This window comes from Lepisosteus platostomus, chromosome 12 (assembly GCF_059453375.1).
Source record: "Lepisosteus platostomus isolate fLepPlt1 chromosome 12, fLepPlt1.hap1, whole genome shotgun sequence".
Classification (NCBI taxonomy): domain Eukaryota; kingdom Metazoa; phylum Chordata; class Actinopteri; order Semionotiformes; family Lepisosteidae; genus Lepisosteus; species Lepisosteus platostomus.
The window spans coordinates 30,547,789-30,571,203 of NC_142622.1; the positions used below are offsets into that span (position 1 = coordinate 30,547,789).

The 23,415-nt window shown below is 36.6% G+C and overlaps 1 protein-coding gene across 2 annotated transcripts in view; it reads left to right on the plus strand.

Annotated features, from left to right (window-relative positions):
• LOC148651390 (adenylyl cyclase-associated protein 2-like) overlaps nucleotides 1–23,415 on the plus strand; it is a 123,361-nt gene that overhangs the window by 41,561 nt on the left and 58,385 nt on the right. For both annotated transcript variants that reach the window (XM_088601624.1, XM_088601622.1), the window contains 2 exons: nucleotides 1,515–1,615; nucleotides 14,652–14,729. In XM_088601624.1, the coding sequence (XP_088457750.1) occupies nucleotides 1,515–1,615; nucleotides 14,652–14,729 (179 nt within the window). The remainder of the gene's footprint in view (nucleotides 1–1,514; nucleotides 1,616–14,651; nucleotides 14,730–23,415) is intronic.

The following is a 23,415-nucleotide window of genomic DNA, read 5'->3' on the forward strand; positions in this document are numbered from 1 at the left end:
AGTTGTCATACCTTTGTAATTATGTAGTCGTTTTTGCTATGTAAATTGGCTAAATTGCTGAAAAACAAAAAAAAAAGATTAGGAAAATTAATTGGGTATGTGTGGTAGTGTGTGATTGTTTGAAACCACAATTTATACATGCCCAGGCACAGATTAATAAAATGTGTGACTGATGTTGGTTTGTGCTTCTATACACCATGAAAAAGACAAGATAATGCAAAGAGTGTGGCTAAGTGACATGCAGTGAGGCTTATTGAATACTCCAGTGCTTGACTGAGTTAGTGAATAAGGATTTGTGAATTGGGCGACACTGTGGGGAATACTGAAATGCCTGGTGATTAATGAAGAGGCAGATTTAAAAGGACATTGAAGAGGTGATGGAAAGATCTAATAAGTATGATGAGCATGTGCAATATAAATAACAAGTAAAACCTAGTATCCTGGAGGAGTCCCAAAAGAAGAATGACATACCTCTTAATACCCAAAAAACCCAAAAAACATATGGGACATACATAGGCAGGGTTGTTTGCTTGGTTTTGTGCTGCATTAACTTCCATGGACTTAAAATCCGTTAAATTGTACCTTTTAATGACCAGTGGTCATAGTGAGAACTGCTCTAAGTAGCAGAAAGCTGTTGACAACAGCAGACTGCAATGTAAGTTTTACAATAAAAATTTAGTAATTTCCAGAATGTTATAAAGTGGTATTCATGTAAAATATGAAAAAAGACAACAGCAGTGACTTACAAAGGACCGCTGCATGGAGATTTGAATTTCAGATTTTGTCTGGCATCTTCATTTGAAAGACAGTAAAACAAGTTTAACAACATTGTTCTCAACAAGTTTGAGAACATTGCCTCCCTGCCTTACAAATAATAACAATTCAAACAGGATGAAGCAGAGCAGTGCTAATCTTCTTGCTTCTTGTGTAGTGCAATGTGGTTCAGTGAGATGAGAATATAAAAGTTATGCTGTGGATGCCGCACTTAAATCTTTGACATTTATACAGACCTCCTTCTATATAAAAAAAAGATTTCTTTTTTGTGTCTACCTCCAGCTTCTGCTAGCTTCTGTTCTCTATTCTCCTTCATGATTAGCACACATACCTGTTAACAATAAACACTATTGAGCCTGAATTTCTGCTTTCCTGTCCCCCTTTTCTTACTCACACATGCAGCTAGAAAGATAAGGGAGATTGCTGCAATATCATGAACTGAAATTCTTTATATACAGGTACATGCAATACCTAAGAAATGGTGACTTCTACCTTATATAAGATTCAAGTCAGGTAAAAACTTGCAGAACAGAACCCTTACTTAACACAGAGTGTGTGTATAGTTCAAAACGAAAAGTCTGTGAGAACCTGTATGGGAAATCTTAACTAAATTCCACATTATTAAATCCGTTCTTTATCACTTGCTACCTCAATGTTAGAATTATAATTATATTCCACAATAAAGCTAAGAGGTCTGATTTTCCTTCTCTGTGTAACCAAAAAGATCTTCTACTTCACAGGTGTGCCACCCTCTTTAGAGGCCTTTGACATTCTACTGGCCAGTGCTGTGACCAGGTATCTCAAGAACAGTAGGGACATAGGAGAAGATGTGGAGAAACATGTGAGTACTTCTGGTCAGCATGTTTTATCAAGCAGCATATTGAACAAATTATATAAAATATTGTAGCTCCTTTGTTTCCAAATCGGTTCAAATTTTCAAGCCCTGGTGCATCATGTGTCTTCCATGATAAGTGTTAGTGGAGCTATTTACAAAATACAAGAATGACAAATTCCTGAATAATATCACTTAGTTTAAATTCAGATTATATTTAAAACAGGACATTTTTAAACTTTTATGAATGTTAAGACTTTTCTTTTCCTTCGTAGCACATTTTTAGTGAACAAACAATATATGTTCCTGGATGTAGATAAGATTAACAAGTTAAATCTGATAATGCAGTAATTGACAATCACTGTTCTTTTTCTCCTTTGGCAAAATGTATGTTTTAAATAGCTTCTCAGTTTGATTGAGGATCAGTATTCACTTAAGGGAGGATATTAAAAGACAGCTGGTCATTTAGTTCAAAGTCTTATTTAAGTTGATGTGTGCAAAGAAAGCCCAACAACTGCAGCCAACCCAAAATAATTGAACAAAGGGCTTCTTTAAATACGTATGGTCACATTTGATAAAGCTCTGAGCTTTCTGCAGCTGCTATCATGTGTGCATTTATATAGCAGCTATATTCAGTTCTTATACTAAAACTCAACACCTGTTGAAAAGAAAACTTTTTTGGAGGCTCCACAGGGAAAAAAACAGTTCAGTAGCTTGCAAAAAGACAGAACATTATTTCAATTACAACTACATTTGGACCTTTAGAGGAAAATACTACTAAATCTGATTTAAAAACTACTGTGTAAAATACACCCCTTTAAAAATAATTTTAATGATCCTAGGAAAACTAGTACACTCATTTCTTAGTACACCGTGTCCTTCACTTTCTAATTTACTCTATAAAAACTGCAGATTTGAAGAGTAATTTATGAAGCAGCTGAACAATATCTTAAAATTGTAGTTAGTAATAAACATATTAAAGTTCTTATGTAATCTTATGATGATTTCTGCAGGTTTCTTCCTATGTTAGCTGTTGATTGAACTGATTTATTTTTGAAAAATATGCGGTCTAGGAAACCAATTTCTCACAAGGCCTTCCAAAGTGACCCCTTCACAGAATGCTTCTGTAATTGATAGTTAAAATTATAGCCTAAAAATAGCCTTTTTATTTTTAGTGTGTGTGTGATTTATTGTCTTATTGGGCACTACAGTTTCTTAGAATTAGAATTCAAAATCAAAATAAGCTACAACTGCATAATTTAAGGACTTGTTTTACAGTGCCCTCCAGAACCATTTGCACCCTTTCTGAAGATGAGCAAAAAAGGCTATGAAAAAATGTATTTTTTGTTTATCAGCTTGATTTTACACTGAAAATAGGAGAGAAATCTAACCTTTCAGTGAGGTAAAAATATTCAAAGGGAAAAAAAAACATTTTTCTCAAAAACACAGGTGTCACAATTATTGGCACCCCTAGAAATTCCTATGAACAAAATCTAATTCATATTTTACCTTTTGTAAGCACACCTGAGTCTTTAGGAACTCTTAAGTGGTCATCCATGACTTCGTGTTTCACTGGGGTATAAATATGAAGTATCATGCAGGCCAAACACTCTAAGTCATCCATCAACATGGGGAAGACCAGAGAATGCAAAAATGAAATGAGACAAAAGGTTGTTGATCTTCATAAATCAGGCAATGGCTATATAAATAGCTTCACACCTAAAAATACCCATCTCCACTATAAGGACAATAATTAAAAAGTTTTAAACAACTGGAGCTGTGATGAACCTGCCTGGAAGAGGACACAAGTGTATTTTGCCCCCACGCACAGTGAGGAAGATGGTCCAAGAGGCAAAACTTTCTCCAAGGATAACAGTTGGACAATTGCAGGAGTTGGTTGCATCCTGGGGTCACTAAGTCTCCAAAACTACAATTAGACACCACCTCCATGCCAACAAACTATTTGGAAAGCTTGCCAGAAGAAAGCCTCTGCTGTCATCAAACCACAAACATGAGCACCTGGAGTTCGCTAAAGATCACTGGAACATTGATTGGAACCAGGTTCTGTGGTCAGATGAGACAAAAATAGATATTTTTGGCAACAAACACCAGAGGTGGGTTTGGCATAAAAAGAGTCAAGGTCATGCAGAAAAGAACCTAATACCCAATGTTAAGTATGGTGGTGGATCTGTGATGTTGTGCGGCTGTTTTTCTTCCAAAGGCCCTGGGAATCTTGTTAGGATCCATGACATCATGGACTCTATCATATACCAAGCGATTTTATATCAAAATCTGGCTGCCTTTGCCAGGAGGCTAAGACTGGGTTGTGGTTGGATCTTTCAGAAGGACAATGATCCAAAGCATACCCCCAAATCCACACAGAAATGGTTCACTGACCACAGAATCAAGCAGTGGCCATCCCAGTCTCCTGACCTTAACCCCATCGAAAACCTATGGGGTGAGCTGAAGAGGAGAGTCCACAAGCAAGGAGCAAGGACTCTGAAGGATCTGGAGAGATTTTTGTATGGAATAATGGTCTCAGATCCCTATATATGTGTGTTTTTTTATAAGGATTTTTTTCCTCTCAATAATTTTACTTCACTGAAAGGTTAGATTTCTCTCATATTTTTGGTGTAAAATCAAGCTGATGAACAACAAAGAGATTTTTTCATCTCATCTTTTTTTGCTCATCTTTACCAAGGGTGCCAATAATTCTGGAGGGCACTGTATATACACAACCATGTATAGGTCTTAGTATTGTGGTTTGGATTGTCACCAAAACTAAACTGCATTTCACTAAATTTGATTTATTTTATATGAGATGCCTAAAACACAGGACAGAAATAAGATGATTTTACTGTTGCAGCTAATATGATGTGGTTGTTGGTAGTATATAAAGAATATTTTGCACTTATTGTGTTTATTGGAGTGAAGCATTTTTAGCTCTCTTACAGGTATTATCAGGCTAAACTGTTAGACACATCTGTTTACTATAGCTCCTAGCTTTAAGTCTAGTAAGCATAGCATACAACCAACAAAACTTGCAAGGTTGGTCATTTAAAAGGTTTTGTTGCAATGGAAAGCAGAGCAGAGTACTTCTTTAGCACTTAAGGTATATTGAGCAGTTAAAGAGAATTTAATGGAAAACTTTGTGAACCTTATGACAGTGGTTCAGAATCCAAAAAATTAACCCTGATCATGCTCAGTGAGGAAACTGCGGTGGAGACTGAATACATTTCAGACAGTAAAAAAGATGTGGAGAGATATGGGGCTTTGAAACAAATTACCAAAGTCCTTTGTAAAAAATAATTTGTACCATTACAAGAGCTTTAAGGAGTTGTGTGAATGGGTGCATTAAGATTTTGTTTTTACGTGGATAAGACCTTTTAAAAAAGGATGATAAACCCTAGAGACATTTTCTGTAGTGACGTGCAAAGGTGTCTTACAGTTAATTAGGTGACTCTGATCAGAACCAATATATTCATACATCAATACCAGATAATTTTCTCTCGCCATTACAGAGGATAATTTACCACCCTGAATGGGGAGCTGTGTTTCAAAGAAACAAGACAGTGTTTATTCAGAGTTTTAATTATTTGATTTTTTTAGTTCTAGAGTACTAAACTAGAGAACTAGTTTGTAGATCTGCAGTTTATCTAATTAATCTATTTCTCTGATTCAAGTCTCTGAATAATTCTCTGCTAAAGTTACTACATTGGAAAACTGAGTTAAAGGGAGTACTGAATGAGGGTAGCATGCCTACTAGATATGATCATTTGTTTTTATTAACATGAACTCATTTGTATAGTGTGTATGAACTGTGTCCACGTATTGTGACTTAAGCTGAAGAATAGATTTTTTTTAATCCATCAGTTTGCTAATTGTAGTCAGCATGAATACAAGCAATGATCTCACAATCTGACTATTCAGTTAAACATAAACCAGAACTGATTATCTGTAGAAAATAGCATTAAGCATGCCCAAATACAACAGTAATTCACATTGTTGTGAGCATGACCACAGGTAATTTCAAAGTATTTGATTTTTGGAAATAAATCAGAATCAACAAAAACCCTAAAACCATTTTTTTTATTAGTTGAAACAAAACATTTATTTATTAAAGTAACTTATATTTTTAGCTAGTACATTGTTTAATTGGGATGTTATAATCTCCCAGATAATTGGTACTGGTAATGATAGTGTCTAGGAACAAGTAAAGGTTTATTCTGTGCTGAAAAGATAAGAAACGAAACACAATGTTTCGGCTGTGGAGCCTTCTTTGTGTGTCAGGGCTCCAGACTAAAAAAATTACTTGGGAGCCACTGGCTCCTAAAATGAAACATTTAGGAGCCAAATGACTTTTTTTAGTCGCCAAATTACAGAAACAAAATAGTTCAAATTAACATAAAAAAGACTTACTGTGTCCTCTGTTCTGTGCCTTTAGGTCTGTCCTCTTTTATTGCCTGATTCTTGCCCTCCTCCATTGTGCCTGACCTCTGATGGCTGATTGGTCTTTTGTTCAAACTTTAAAACTATGTACTCTTTATGTTAGAACATTAAAACTATATACAGTCACAAATGGAGTGAATACTCATCAGATTATGAGCCAGTGTCACTGACCATCAAAATATTAGTGTCACTTGGCCATCCTGTATACAGAGGCCTCCTCTTCCTCTTGTTTGAGCTTCGCCAGTGCCTAACACAGGGCTCGGGATCAAACTGTGAAGTGAAAAGTGAAGGGCCTTCTGAGCTGATCCTGATTAAATCCTCAAATGTTGAGATATTAAGTGAATTGCGCACTTTTAATTTGATTCTGTTTTGTGCAGAAAAGCCTCGTTCACACTGTGCAGTTGATATGGGTAGCACAAGCATGATCTGAACAAAATGCACAACATTCCGGAAATCTGTACAGTAAGGCTCTTTTGTCAAGGTGATCTCCAACAAACTACTGTAGGACATCTGCAAACTGGCCTTTGATGAGCAATTTGAGCAATCTGCACACAGTCTGCATTACCTCCAAATCACACCCATTCTTCAGCAAAATGGTTTTATACCATTTTACTAGAGTGTCAATCTCATCCTCTCCGTACGTGATGAGGTCATCAGGCAATGAATCATGACAGAAGACAGAGATACACAGAATGATCTCTGCCCCTCCTGAGCTACCTTGCTGTTCATCACCTCATAATTCCAAATCTCATTCCAAATTTAGTTCTGTGACTTGTTACTTCCACTGTTTTTTCAACCTGTTGGTTAAGGTCATCTCTGAAGCTTGTATGACTCTAAAAGCCCTTGAGCTTGATGTTTTAAAACGTAATGCAACTGTAGCTACCACCCACTGTTTTGCCATGCCTTCGTCATGACTATTTAAGCCATATAGCCTAGGTAGAGACTGTATTAAGAGCTCATTTGGTGCTTGAAAACATTTTTTTCTAGTGGTAGATACATTATAAATGCTTGCATTATTGATTTGAAATATGTTAAAATAATTTCCGCTATATTCGTAAAAGTGGATTTTGTTGTGTATTTTGAAATATTGAATGTTTCATCACAGGAATGAGACTAAATAATCTCAAAATTAATGTACAACTGAAAATTCTGGTTTTGCCTGTTTTAATGTAATCAACAGTAAGGTAATCTAATTTTAAAGAAAGCTTTTATAGAAATATCCTATGAGGTAGTTTAGAAAAAAAATAAGTTAATAAAAATATTGATATCAGTAAATCAGTTAAGCAGTGAATTTTTATTTAAAATCTATTTCATAAAGTCCTTTTATTGTGGCCATGAGACACACTTTTACCAACTATCACACTAAAATGAATGTAAGAACCACAATACGTAATGATCTAAAACAAATGAAATGCTTACTGGATGCCAGAAAAGGAAAACCATCTCGTTATTTTTTTAACTGTAAAAAATCTATAGAAAAAGAAACGGAGGAAAAAATGCATTCAACTAGTATTTTGGAAACTTGAGATCAGGTATAAAACTCTTTAAATTTGTAGTTTCTAGGTTTTTTTACACTGATTGGACTGGATTCTGAATTATAATTAACAGCTTGACAGGTTTTCTAAATATTATTTTAATGGATAGTGCAAATTCATACTTTGACCCTATATGATACACTTAATCATGTAATAAAATATTTACTTCTTAAGGCACTTGTGAGGGAATTTTTAAACCATAATGTCAGTGTTAATTACAATATCAATAAATTACATTTTTCTCTGTTGAAATGGTGGAAAGCTGTCTGATTCTGACAAGATTTAAAACAGAACTGATCTGTTAAATACCAAATGTGTAATACAATTTGTTACAATGTGTTATACAAATACAACTTTTTTGCTATAAAATAATGATATCTTGCAGACGATTTACATTATGTATTGCCGCAGCAAGCCAGAAAAAGAAAATAGATTTTATAAATAGTTGTAAGAATAATTGTTTGTCTTTTGTGGGTGAGAAGTTCAGCAAGCTTACACCTGTACACTGTATATGCTATTGGCCCAAGTATTTGGGTCAGGGCTGAAAATATAGTACAGGTATCAGCCTACAGGAATCCCACTGGCCTGATTCCACAGTGCCCTCTTGTGGTACAGCAGGGAGCTGGTCTCTCCATTAATTTAAATATACCATGATAATTTTTCTATACATTTGTGAGAAAAAAATAATTAAACTCTTTGGAATCATCTGTGTTCCTGGATGAATTCCTCCTAAAAATAGATACACAAAATTTGATTAAACATATAACACACAAACAATTGTACTTTTTCTTGTCAATATTAAACACATTGTTTTTCACTGTCTATGCTGGACAAAGTATGTTATCCTCTAGGATAATGACCTCTATTAAAGATAATTGGAGTCAGAAGTTTGAATCAATGACATGACATTCAGGTGTGAGTTTGAGGTCTCTGCCCTGTAAAAAACCCCAAAACTTTGGTTACCAAATGGGTCTGCTCAGATTTGTAGCAGTGAAATACGCCCAGATCAAAAAGGTTTAAGAGTACCACAGAAGAAGAGTTGTCAGCAGCTTGGTAACGTCAAGATTTCCATGGTTACAAAGAATTTGACAGGGTGTATGGTTAAGATCATGTTCAGAACAGTTAGCAAGAATTCCAGAGGTCAAGGTGCTTGCCCTCCCTTACAGCCTTGAGATTCCACAAAATTCCACAGGATTAACAAGGAGTTTCATCAAGAGGATCATTATTCTCGGGGACTTTAATATACATATTGACTCAAGGTCTTCCAGTTTGGCTAGGGATTTTCTAGCTCTGTTGGGAAGCTTTGATCTAACTCAGTTTGTTCTTAGCCCAACACATAACAAAGGACACACCCTAGACTTAATCATTTCAAATGACTCTCTTGTTTCCCACTGCTCTTCCCTTGAACCGAGCCTCTCTGACCACTTAGCTGTTCTTTTCAATCTGGAATTACCTGTTTCTAATACTTCCCCCTCATGCTCTAAATTTACGCAACTGGATATCAGTTGATCAGCCTAGGTTCACAAATTCCGTTCTGTCCTCCTTATCTTGTTTCTCTTCTTCTGACCCTCTAGAGCAGTGGTCCTCAAAGTGTGGGAGTGTGCACCAGGTGGTCCGCTGGCTGACCTAAACATCTGTATTAAAGCAAGTCTAAGCTAAGTCAGAGGAATGAATATTATAGCGTCCGCTACAAAGGGGCTCCCCCTAGGAGCACTGTTAAGAACTGCAAGCTGAAAATAGTGGGAGGATGGAGCTGTACAGTATGTTGGTTCTAGGTATTGGGGTTTCACCAGCCGTTAAGGGGACTGTGTGTGTCAGTAATGGGGTGAGCACCAGGCTAGTCGTTGGCTTGGCTGGCTTGAGGGTCTGCCGAAAGGGCAAAGTTTCTATTCATTCTACTTGGCTGAAACCCTTCTGTTGCCTTTGTGTTTTAATGAAGCTTGAGTTATTCAATTCAGTTCAACTTTATTTGTCATTATACTTACACAGGTGCATAGTATAGTGAAAAGTGTTTCTCATTAGTCACTCAGGTGCAGTATATAAATAGAACAGAAGATAAGGCAATAGACAGTAACACAATAACAATAACAGTGTAATAACATAACATAATCAAAACTGTGCAAATACGCAAACAGAGAAAATAATACAACAGGACAAAAACAGTGCAAAGTAATTTGGGGAACAGTGCAAAAATAGTATGGTGGTTAATAAATATTACAACTAATACAGTTTTAAGTACAATTTTGGCTTACATTCAGTTGTCGTGTATTTAGTGGTGTTGGAGTACAGTCATTGTGGGTATAGGAAGAAGTTAGGAGAGATCATAGTATGATGGGAGGGAGTGGGGGCATCACCAGCTTGACGGCTCTGGGGAAGAAGCTATTTTGGAGTCTAGTTGTGTGCGACTGGAGTGTCCAGAACCTTCTACCAGATGGTAGGGGGACAAACAAGTTATGACTGGGGTGAGTGAGTGAGATATAATTTTGGTGGCTTTTTTCAGACTTGTGGTGTTGTAGATTTCCTGGGTGGATGGTAAGGCACTGCCGATGACGTGTTGGGCAGTTTTGACCACCCGCTGCAGTGCCTTACAGTCGGATACGGTGCAGCTGCTGTACCAGACTGTGATGCAGCAGGTCAGTATGCTCTCCACCGTACATCTGTAGAAGTTGGTGAGGATCTGTGGATGCAGGCATATTTTCTTCAGCTTTCTCAGGAAGTACAGCCGCTGTTGTGCCTTCTTGATGAGACTGGAGGTGTTGAGTGTCCATGTAAGGTCCTTTGAGATGTGAACACCTAGGAATTAGAAGTTATTCACCATCTCCACCGCAGACTCTTCAATGTAGATGGGGGAGTGGACTTTTCCTTGTCTCCTGAAGTCAACGATCAGCTCTTTGGTTTTGCTGATGTTGAGACATTCAGCAGGTTGTTGGTTCGGCACCAGTCTGCAAGTTGTTTTATCTCCTCCTCGTAGGCAGTCTCATCGTTGTCAGTGATCAGGCCCACAACTGTGGTATCATCAGCATACTTGATGATGGTGTTTGTGCTGAACTTAGCAGTACAGTCGTGGGTGAGCAGGGAGTAAAGCAGTGGGCTGAGCACATAGCCTTGAGGGGCACCGGTGTTAAGGGTGAGTGTGTTGGAGGTGAGGTTGCCAATCCTGACAGTCTGGGGTCTGCTGGTGAGGAAGTCTAGGATCCAGCTCCAGAGGGTTGTATCTAAACCTAGAGCCCTGAGTTTGGTAGAAAGTTTTATGGGTATGATGGTGTTAAATGCTGAGCTAAAGTCAATGAACAGCATTCTTGTATAGGTGTTCCTTTTATCCAGGTTGGTTAGTGTGGTGTGTAAAGCTAGAGATCGCATCCTCCATGGAGCGGTTTGTGCGATAGGCAAACTGGAGAGGATCAAGTGTTTTTGGAATGCTGGCTTTTAATGTATTGCGAACCACCTCGCCTCTTCATTCTCCCCATCAGCGCCTATCGCTTCAGTGTTTTAGTTTTATGCACCATGAATGAAATTATGTCACACATTGAAAACGAGACAGTCAGTTTGGCGGCGACGTCCTTGCCGCCCAGCAGCAGTCTATTGACGTTAGTGATGCACGGGTCGGCTTTTTTTTGACCCGCCCAACCCAATTTAAAATGATAAAAGTACTGACCCGAAGCCGGTCTGAACCCGCTCCATTAGAAATTACACCGAACAATATTCGAACATTCATTTGATCAACATTTACTGAAACAGCATATCCAGATTCCTTGTTTTAAACAGACTAAAGTAGGCTAGTCTTCTGACTGTCATTTTTGTAAATTGCTTCACAATCGACGCAGATAACGAAACTTGTGCTTTTTTCTTCTGTTTTGCTGCCTAGCTCGCCAAACTTCTCCTACGTGGCTTTTGTCCGTCTCTCTTCTTTATTTTATCTCACTGTTCTGGAGTTCTTTCCTCATCTGCCCTAACGAGGTTGTCATTATGTTTTTTTCTTTGTAATACTATTACTAATACAATGTTTTCTGTTTGATTTCATTTTCTCCTTCTTTGCCTTGTGATACAACCAAATGGGGCTTAAATATGGTAAAATGTCAGCTTTAAAACTTAAAATCACTTAAATCTAAGATACAAATGATCGGTTTTCTGCAATATTTTGTTTTTGGTCATATATCAACCCCCACCTGCCCAACCCGATCTAAAATCTTTTTTTTAACTTGAGTCAAACCCGCACATCACTAGTTGTCATGATTGCGTGGTTACGCCGTTTACTTTTTGATATGTGAGTGTGGTTCGACCGTTGCACTTATTATTGTTCGTACCGTTTTGTTCTCACTTTTGAATATCTTACTTTGAGTTTGAAAGTTCAAGGTGTAATTTAAAGAAGCAGTCAAAGCAGAAGGGTTATTATGGATCACTGGTTCAAATATAGCACTCTGAAATGCAAATATAGCGACGATAGTGATGCGAGTAAGATGCAGAACAGAAGTGAAAGAAACAGAAGTGAGAACCACTGCTCTAGAGGACAAAATACATTTAATTTATAGTGCTCTTTTATCTACCCTCAACAGCTTTGCTCCTCTAAAAACTCAAACCATGTCTTTTTCTCACTCTCCCCCTTGGGCACTGACCATCTGCGATCAATGAAGGCATTCTCACGAAAACTTGGGTGTAGTTGGCATCTTTCTGGCTTAAACATACATTATCAGGCTTGGGAAGATTACTTGTCTGAATATAAAGATATGATAGGGTCCGCGAGATCAACCTACTTCTCTCACATCATTAAAAATAACCATAACAACCCCAGACATCTTTTCTCCACCATCAACAGAGTGCTTAAGCCAAACTGCCCCACTACAATACTTGCTCATCGCAACTTTGGAACACATTCTTAGGTTTCTTTTGCTCCAAGATCTACAACATCCACCATTACATTCTTTCCACTATGTATATCATTCCCTTCTCTTCAACTTCTCTTTTCTTGACTCTGCATCCATCAGTAAACTGGCTTCACATATGAAATCCACCTCCTGTATATTAGATCCCATCCCTGTCCCTTTATTTTAGTCCTGTTTCACTTCTCTCTGCCCCATTGTCCTCAATATACATTGGTGTTGTACCTATGATCCTCAAAATTGCCTCCATTACTCCATGCCAAAAAAGCCTAACATGGCTCTGAACAATCTAACCAATTTTCACCCCATCTCCAACTTACCCTTTCTTGCAAAAATTCTAGAATGTGCTGTTACAATTCAGTTAAATAAACACTTAATTGCAAATAACCTTTTGAACCCCTTTAATCTGGCTTCTGGCAACTTCACAGCACAGAAACTGCCCTGGTCAGAGTCACTAATGATCTTTTAATAGCTTCTGATTCTGGTTCTCTTTCTATCCTCGTTCTTCTTGATCTCAGTGCTGCTTTCAACACTGTTAACCATGATATCTTACTTTCTCATCTTAAGACTGTGTTTGGAGTTTCTGACACTGCTCTCAAATGGTTCAGGTCTTACCTCACTAATCACTGTCACTTTGTCTCTCTTGGTGGATTTAGGTCTGAAATTGGACTTGTTAAGTCTGGTGTTCCTCAGGGCTCGATACTGTGCTCCTTACTTTTCAGCATTTACATGTTTTCACTTGGTCAGCTTTTAAGATCACATGGCTTCAACTATAATTTCTATGCTAACAATACTCAAATCTACATCCATACCAAACCTGACACTGGGATGTGACTGTCTCTACCCTATCTCATTGCATCTCTGACAAAAAAACATGGATGATTCAAACTTTCCTTCATCTAAACTGTGACAAAACTGAAGTCATGCTTATTAGTATCCCCCTTCAATTTAGTAAAGCCAATGTTGTAACCCTATCTGTGGATGGTACCTTACTTGAGCTTCAGTCTAAATTTAAAAACTTGGGGGTTATATTTGATTTAGGCTTTGACATTCGACCCATATGTGCAGCATATTGTCAAAACATCTTTCTTTCACCTCAGAAATATCGATAGACTACCTCCTGTGTTATCACTAATTGTGTCTGAAAAGCTGATAAACACATTTGTCTTCTCCCAAATCGACTACTGTAACTGTACTCACTGGGGTTTCTAAATCCACATTGAATAAACACCAGTATGTCTACAGTTCATCAGCCAAAATCCTTAGCAGGTCTAGTACAAGTGATCACATTACTCCTATCCTGGAGTCCTTGCACTGGCTTACTGTCAAGTTTCGTGTCGAAAATCCTCATGGTCACCTATAAGGCTCTGCGTGGCTTGGCACCTCAGTACCTGTCTGAGCTATTATCGCCCTACTTCCCATGTCGCAGCCTTCACTCTTCTTATTCTGGTCTCCTATCTGTCCCCCAAGTCTGTCTACACTAAATGGGTGACAGAGCCTTCTCCTGTCATGCCCCAAAGATCTGGAACTATCCCCAATGATATCAGAGAGTCACCTTCTCTAAACTCCTTCAAATCCAAACTCAAACCCTTCTTCTTTAGAAGAGCCTTTACTTAACTGGTTCTGTTATTTACCCCTTTGCTCCTACTGTATTTAGTAACACCATCTACTGTGTCCTCTATCTGTATTCTCATTGTGCTTATCTTGTGTATTCTTTTTACTGTTGTGGTATAATATTGTTGTTGTATTTTATAAAGGTGTAATATGAAATAAAGTTTATTATTATTATAAAATTTCACATTGAATATACACTTTGCAGGTTTTGCTGATATTGATCCTCTGTCATACCGTATTTAGTAGTGTTCAGTTTGATCATTCCAGTTTTGAATAAAGTCTTTATGAAAATATACATTACTATCAATGTAATCTTTTCGGCAGTGGGTAAATTCTATTGCAAGACACTGTATTTGCTTATGTCAATAGATTCACATTAGAAACTGCTATCATTTTAAACTGTTACCGACCAAGATGGTGAACCTAAGACTGAATTGTCCTCACATGGTGTAGTGAACATCTTAAAACAATAAGGCACTTCTGATAAAGGTAAAGAGGCAAGAAATTAAATATTACTTTTTTAACACTGGCATATCAAATATTGTTGATATTTGTTTTGTTGTTTTACAGGCTGAAATGGTGAATGCTGCTTTCCAACTGCAAAGAAGCTTTCTGAAACTGGCCAGTTTACACCAGCAGCCACCTGAGGTTGGTTGTACCATTTCCCTTATTAATATATTACTAAAAATAAGATGAATATGTTCAGGAAGAAGCTAATCAGTTTCGGAATCTTAGCGTTACAAGATTTAGTAGTTTGTTGCACAACCCCACTGTTGTTTGTGTCAAATGATATTTCTCACAATTTCGGTCTTAAATTAGTCTCCTCTCGATGATCACATTTGCAAAATGGTCATTTTTTCAATCACACCAAGTCCTATTTCATAACATTTGAATTTGAGTTATTGAATAGGTAAAAAAATCAGTACAATTCATTGTTCAGTACAATGTGTTATTTGTGTTGGTATTTTGTGCTCTTTTAGTTTCTCCATGTTGTTTGTATTAACCTCATCATCCATGTTACGGAGGCTTTAAGTTTAAAAGAATATTCTGCTGTGAGAATTGGAGCTGGTGATGGAATTGTAGTCAGCAAAGTGTGAATGGGCTACAGTGTCAGTATATGGTTTCAAGGAGTGTTGTGCTAAAAACAACTAAGCTAAAGTCTAACCTTTAGATTTGGAGGAAGGTGACAACTTTATTGTTCACCATTGTTAATTTTAAGTTTATTTCTATACCAAATTTGTAAACATTCAGACAAAAGAATGAAATATTTAAAAATATTGTAAATGAACTAATATATAGATGCCAGCCACACTTTTCACCAAGCTTCAGATCACTCTATGAATTGGCTTCATCACTCTGCTCTCCTCCCCACTGATGGCTGATGTGTGGTGAGCGTTCTGGCGCACTATGGCTGCCATCGCATCATCGAGGTGGATCCTGCACATTGGTGGTGGTGGAGGGGAGTCCCCATTACCTGTAAAGCGCTTTGAGTGGAGTGGAGTGTAAGCAATTATTATTATTATTATTATTATTATTGTTATAAGCTTGTGTCAACTGTCAAGTTTTACATTGATAATTATACTATGGAAATAAATAACAGACCGGTGCTGTTAGTCTTCTTTATATAGTCCGTGATTGGACTTCAGACCCTCAGAAAATGTTCTGGTGACTTGGAATCCAAAAACATATCCTGATGTGATCAGTTTCACACTATCATTCCTACTGTAAAAGCAAGGAGAGTGGGAAGATTTACAGTCATTAGGAATCATTTTCTTGGCTGCTATTTCAAACATCAATACCAACTCTTCTGTAAATGTGAATATTGAAACAGCTTCTGAAAAACCGAAAAGAGAAAATTTATTGTTGACCTCTGCAAACTCCCCTGCAGGTTACTGGCCTTCATCTCAAGGCAATATCAAGTTGTTGTTGTTTTTTTTGTAAATATTCAGCTCATTTGTTTTGTATTTTAGTATTACTTCTATTATTTGTATTAATACGCACAATTCACAATGTTGTTTTTTTGTACTAGAATATGGGATAATGAAATGTGGGTACCCAAATTTTTAACCTTTTCCAGATTGATAAAAAAAGATTAACCAATAGAAAATGTTAATATAATGGAAAGTAATTAAAACATAACAAATGAGAATTTATAGCATTAGTTGAGTTCTCCATCTTTTGTTTTCAACTTTTGGTGGTGAATTCAAAATTGGATTGTCAACGTAGTGTTAAACGTAGAGCAAAGAAAGTAGCTATTGTATTAAGAATTGCAGGTTAAGACATAGGTTTAACTGATGTGTACAGGAGTTTGCATTCAGCAGAAATGATTCAACAGTTCATAATAAATATACAGGTGCAGCCATTCAAAATGCATGGTAAAACCCCGTACCACGCGAAATTATCTAAAGTTTAGCGCATTATACCACAATACGTGATTGGCTGGCCAAAATGACAGAGAGGCAGCACTCGTGGTGCATTGGTTGTTAGTGAAACAATTGTTTCATTTAATGTCTTTACTGTGCATGTTTAAATCCGCTTAATATTGAATATTAATATGGAATTTAACAAAGTTAGGGAAATTTTAGTAGCTGAGCAGAAAAAGAAGTGAAACATAATGTGTCTGAAGGTCATAAACGATATTAATTTAGGAATATAATCATATTATGTAAACTGTATATTGCTGGTATTGGTATATCTGGTATTGGTATAAAAATACAAACCAGTATTCCACTTTCTTCAAAAACATTTTAAGCATCAAAGTCTTTCATTTGGTTACATACTGTGGTTATTTTGGAAAAGTTTTTATGTGCTCCTTCTGACTACAGTATATTAAGTTTATATACTTCATAAAAAGTTATAATGTTTTAACCTTTTCTATGACTACTTACGCTCATTATTGCAGTAAAAAAAATGCATACTTTTTAGAATTTGATTAATAGAGAATATAATATGGAAGCGTGTATCTAAAGAAATTAATATTGATATATTTATATACAGATGCAGCCATTCAAAATGCGCGGGCGATACCGCATTATTTTGCGGTACGCTGTACGCAGTCTACCGCAAGCTACCGGCAAATACCGCGAGTTACCGTAAATTCTCCTATAATACGACAAGCAAAATAATAGTATCCGGAATTTCCACAAGGTGGAGCTAATAAAGCTCAACCTCTCATGTTTGAGCTGTGGCCATCAAAGTCTTTAACGAAGATATAACTAATAGTATTAATAATGAATGACCTTGGACAAGCTGTAAGTGTAAACTCAAAGTATTGCCCTGGTCAACATTCTTTTTTTCATTGACCGTCTTTGTAAAAGTAACACTACAGCATTTCGCAATCACGCATTTGTTTCCAATCATGCAAAGTACAGTAATTTTTGAGAATCAATTCACCATGCCTTTCACATGCTCATAAAAGAGATTGATTTAGGAACATAAACATATTAACGTATGAAAACTGTACTGTATACAGTATGTATATGTATATTTAATGTCTTAACTGTGCCCGTTTAAGTATTGAATATTCATATCTAATTTTACCACTGAAGGGAAATCTTAGTAGCTGAGCATAAAAAGAATAGGAGCATACTGCAACGCGTGTGAAGGCCATAAACGATATTAATTTTGGAACATAAACATACAGTATATGGCTGGTCTCGGTACTTTAAAGAAAACATACACGAAACATGGTTTCATTATGACCAGAATCGGTCTTGAGATATTTTTAACTTGATTTACAGTATTTGAGAGGTATGTCTTAACACCGATACTACAGTGCGTAAATACTGCTCACGTATATGTTTCTAGGTTTATATTATGCATTTCATACGGTCAAATTACTTTTGAGCAACTAATAAGAAGCGCAAAACGGTATGCGTTTTAGTTTCGTTTTGTGCTGGGACTCTGCTTTTAACAATGTCGCCGTGGATTGATTAGAGATATCAAGTACAGATGCAGCCATTCAAAATGCGCGGTAAAAACCCGCGGTACGGTAACCTACCCACAAGCCACCGCGGGGCACCGGAGGGTACCGCAGGGCAAGTGATTGGCTGGCCAAAATGACCGACAGGGGCACTCGTGGTGCATTGGTTGGTAGTGCAAAGATTTAATCATTTAATGTCTTTACTGTGCACATTTTAATCCGCTTAGTTTTGAATATTTATATGGATTTTACCACTAAAGGGAAATTTTAGTAGCTGAGCATAAAAAGAAGAGGAGCATAACGCATCTGAAGGTCATAAACGATATTAATTTAAAACATTACTGTATGTATGTAAACTGTACTGTGTATGGCTGGTCTTGGTAGTTTAAAGAAAAAATACACACCAGTCTTCCATTTCTCCCTAAACATTTTAAGCATGAAAGTTTTATGAAACGGTACCCAAATATGGGATTGCTGTATAGAATGAATTTTAATTAAAAAAAAATATTTAACACGAACATTAAGCTGTTTACATCTTCCGCCTGAGAACAGTCACCCGTTGCTACCCAACGCAGAATGGTGATTGGCTGACACCATCTGACACCCCTCTGATTGGAGAAAAAAGACGTGCTGGTTTGCTATACCAGGAAGAGGATTTCTTTCAATTCTAAACGTGTATTTTAAAAGTTTAAGAAGTAAAAACCTTACAGCCTACACAGATTTCTAAACTGATCAGGATCGTTATCTTTGTCTTATGCATAATAATGTTCACCGCTCTGTCCAGCAAATTAATAATAAACTTTATTTTATATAGCTTTTTAAACGAATAAGTAATTAGATTGCTCATAAACCTAATCACTTGCTTTTTCTTTTTATTTAGTCTCAGATTTCAACTATAGATCGTATTATTAATAACCATAATAACAACCAACCAACAAAAACAACCATATAAACATAATACCAACCAAAAACATAGATAACAAACACAATACAAAATCAAATAATCAAACCATTTTACACTCGCAAAGTCCTCCAATTATCATAATCCCGCCCCTTATGCAAAACCAAACCTTCCTCCCATCCCAGTTTATCCTGTTTATCATAAACAAAATCCACCTCAATTTTCAACATAAAGCATTACACAAAATCAATACCTCAACACTCCATACTCAACAACGATAATTCACAAACAGACAGAACATGTAACTAAACATTCCCAAACATACCCAAACATAGCCCCGCCCCTTATGCAAAACCAACATCCCTCCCCTGTTCTCTCTCTCCCCTGGCGGTTGTAATTGTTTTTATTTTCAAATAAATTTTAGCAAAGTCATGTATTTTAAAAATCTTAAGATTTTTCTATTTATGTCTTTATTTAGTGGTTTCATTAGTGACAAAGGCTAAACTTTCTTGGAAAAATGTCTTTTATGTAAACCATGTTTGCTATTAATTCATTCAGGGCTAAAATATGTTCATTGTCTTCTAATGAAAGAAGGGTTCCTTTCGCCGTAGTCGGGAGCCTAGCCTTTAACTAGTAAGTACTGTATTAACTGGGTTTTTGAGGGGGGGGGGGGGGGGTGTCTTTCGCTGGAAATCTCGCCTCCTACTTTGAAAATACCCGTGAAACCGGTTCAATTCATCACAGCCAGCACTCCTGCAGAGAGTTGGGTTGTACTTGCGGTGCATACAGTACACGCGTTATGCTCTTCGTTAATGTCTGTGAAGTTTTATTTAATCTCTGAGCCATACTGATTCTTCTGGAAGCCAGTTTCCGCCAGGGAGTAAAAAAAAAAACACACTATGGTATTCTCTCCAATGCAGTGCAGTTAAAAACATACCTCTGATGCTGCTCCTAAATGAATATCGTTTATGACCATCAGAAGCTTTATGCTCCTTTTCTTTTTTCCAGTGGATTGAACAGGGAGAGGCATTTCATGATGTACTTTTCACTGATGAAACAACAGTGGCTCTGGAACAGTTTTCAACCAAGTCGTTTTATAAAAAGGGGAGATATGTACACGTTACTGAAGCTAAAAGTTTAGCCTTTGTCACTAATGTAAACACTAAATAAAGACATATAGAAATCCCATTTTTAGGATCAGAGTCTTACATGTGGTTATTTCGAAAACGTTTGTACGTGCTCCTTCTTACCATGTTACTGTTTACCGTTACTGACCATATTAAGTTTAAGTGCCTGTGGGCACTTTTCCTGTCCGTGGGGGGTGGACCGTCTTTCATTAGAAGGTTAGTCTGTTCTACTCTGAGAATGTAGAGGCGGTGGGAAGTGCCCGCGGTCATTTAATTAGTATTAAAATCTTAGTTATCTTTCTAGTTCACAGGTTTGCATGCATAATTTAATTTCGAAAGCCACTGAGACATCAGGTACTACTGTTGTATTTATGAAAAAGAAACAAAACAAAAAACATACTAACAACTGTGCCATCCTACTCCTTAGTTAATACATTTTATTCATAAACAGTTAACATTGTTAGCAAAATATTTTGAATTATATTTAACCCTATTTTTTCTTTAGTTTTGTATTTAACTTATTATATGATAGTCAGACTTAATGTATATTAATGTATATTTGAACAATGAAAATATATTTTTACGAGATTTTACATTAAGCACTTAAAATTAATATGGTTAATAATAGTAAACTGTAACATGCTGTTACAAGATCAGTTAACTGCAAAGAAAATCCTTTCAGAGAAAATGTTTCAGGTGTGAAGAACAAACCTGTTCCCACACACCCTGCCCCCACTACCATTAGAATATACACAAACATTTTAGCGTTTCATTCTGAGCAGGAGACCCTCACACCTGAAGAGTGCTGGCTGTGACGAATTAAACCGGTTTTACAGGTTTCAATCACAGATTGGGACTCAGTAAAGTAACACACAGCGCCACTGGATTTGATAATACTGTACCTAACCAAAATCCGCAATATGGAAACAGAACCTAATTGTTGATAGATGATGTACTCGTAACATTTTTTCAAGACGAACTACAACATTTAAAAAATGACTTGTATGTACTTGATATCTCTAATCAATCCACGGGTTCCAGCACAAAACGAAACTAAAACGCATACCGTTTAGCGCTTCTTATTAGTTGCTCAAAAGTAATTTGACCGTATGAAATGCATAATATAAACCTAGAAACATATACGTGAGCAGTACTTAAGCACTGTAGTATCGGTGTTAAGACATACCTCTCAAATACTGTAAATCAAGTTAAAAATATCTCAAGACCGATTCTGGTCGTAATGAAACCATGTTTCGTGTATGTTTTCTTTTTCATCTTGAAATAACTCATTTCTAAATACCTTTTTCACTGTTAACATCTTGTAGCAACTTTGCGACAAAATATACACTCTGACAGTTCATCCTGCTACCAACATTAAATAAAACAAATCTTAAGATTTCTATATTTATGTCTTTATTTAGTGGTTTCATTCGAAGCTTACAATGTTTAGGGAGAAATGGAATACTGGTGTGTATTTTTTTCTTTAAAGTACCGAGACCAGCCATATACTGTATGTTTATGTTAAGATTTCCCTTCAGTGGTAAAATTAGATATGAATATTCAATACTTAAACGGGCACAGTTAAGACATTAAATATACATATACATATTGTATACAGTACAGTTTGCATACGGTAATATGTTTATGTTACGCGATTAAAAAATAAATAAATAAAACTGAAAGGTCCAGCACCAGCTGGATTCGAACACACAACCTGCCAGTTGGTAGTCACGCACCTAGACCAGTAGGCTACAAGACAGCTCGCATAAGCAGGCAGGCGAAACAGCCCTGCCGCAGTACACGGATATAATCATACCGTTATTAAATTCTTGAGATACGCGATTCCATATTATATTCCCTTTTAATCAAATTCTAAAAGTATGCTTGTTGACTCCGGTATCACATTAGTTAAAGACTTCAAAGCTTACAATGTTTAGGGAGAAATGGAATACTGGTGTGTATTTTTTTCTTTTCATGATAGGTGTCGCATTTTAAATCATTTTCGTAGTTAGAAATTATGAAACGCCCTGTTAAAAGCAAGGAAGTTTTTATGCCCGTTGAAGTAAAACAAAATGCCTGACAAAGTATGGCTTGGACAGATTCCAAGTGCTTGTACAAATGTGCTAAAGAAATTATACTTTGAGTATACAGCTTGTCCAAAGTCATCCATTATTAATACTATTAGTAATATCTTCAGTAAAGGCTTTGATGCATAAATATTTCTGATAAAGGTAGGTTGTGTACTTTTGTCCAACTGATTAATCTTGCTTTCATAAAATATACCAACATTTGAATGACTGATGATTAACATGCTGTAATACACAGTTCAAAATTAAAGGCTCGAATGCTGTACATGAGAGGTTAAGTTCCCCCTGGCGGTTTTACAAGGCGACGCCGGATAGCTAGTCACGTGACACACGTGATACCGCGTGATACCCCGGTGGGCGTGTCGCGGTATGCCGTGAAATACCTCACCCATTTTGAATGGCTGCATCTGTACATACAAGTCATTTTTTAAATGTTGTAGTTCGTCTTGCAAAAATGTTACGAGTACATCATCTATCAACAATTACACAGGTTCTGTTTCCATATTGCGGATTTTGGTTACGTAATATTATTTTCTAGATTTCACGTTGTGAATATATGATTTGGGCAAACAGAGCCACAAAGAAGTACATTATGGGTTGTTGTTGGTTTTTTTTGCAGTTTTATCTAGAACAAGCGATGCTTAAACCTTTGTCTGATTCTTGTGAAACTATCCACACGACAGTTACAGTACCTAGGAGTTGACTTCAGTGATGTCACTGATGGGATGTTTCTAAAAATCCATCCTAAAACGTCTTCTCTAGTTGTCCTGCATATGTATTCGCTAATGAAGCTGTGTGTTCTGAGCCTGGATCTCTAAATTTCTGTATGAACCAGCTTAGAGGGCTAAAGACAGCTTGTGTTTAAATTGAGTGTAAGGCAATTTATGTTTCTAAAGTCATGGTCAGCATTTATTATTGTACTGTGCTGGAAACTTGTTCTGTGCCTAGTCACATTATTTTATAGCGTTTTTATAGCGTTATCAAATCCGGTGGCGCTGTGTGTTAGTTTCCTGACTCCCATGTCACATGGTCTGATTGAATCCCATGGAACTATGACTTTATTTTTTAACAAACATTTCTTTGAAAAAATGAAACGTTTCCCTTGGTCAGAGATTAAATAAAACTTCACTCGCACCAAACAAATTTATATTTCTAAATATCACAACATGATCGAATTTAAGTATTTTTAATAACAATGAATAGTCACCTATGCGTTACAAAATAAACATTTATATTGATTTGAATCGCGTTTTGAACCAGCTACCAGTTAACACTGTACTTCCTACTTTGAAAATAC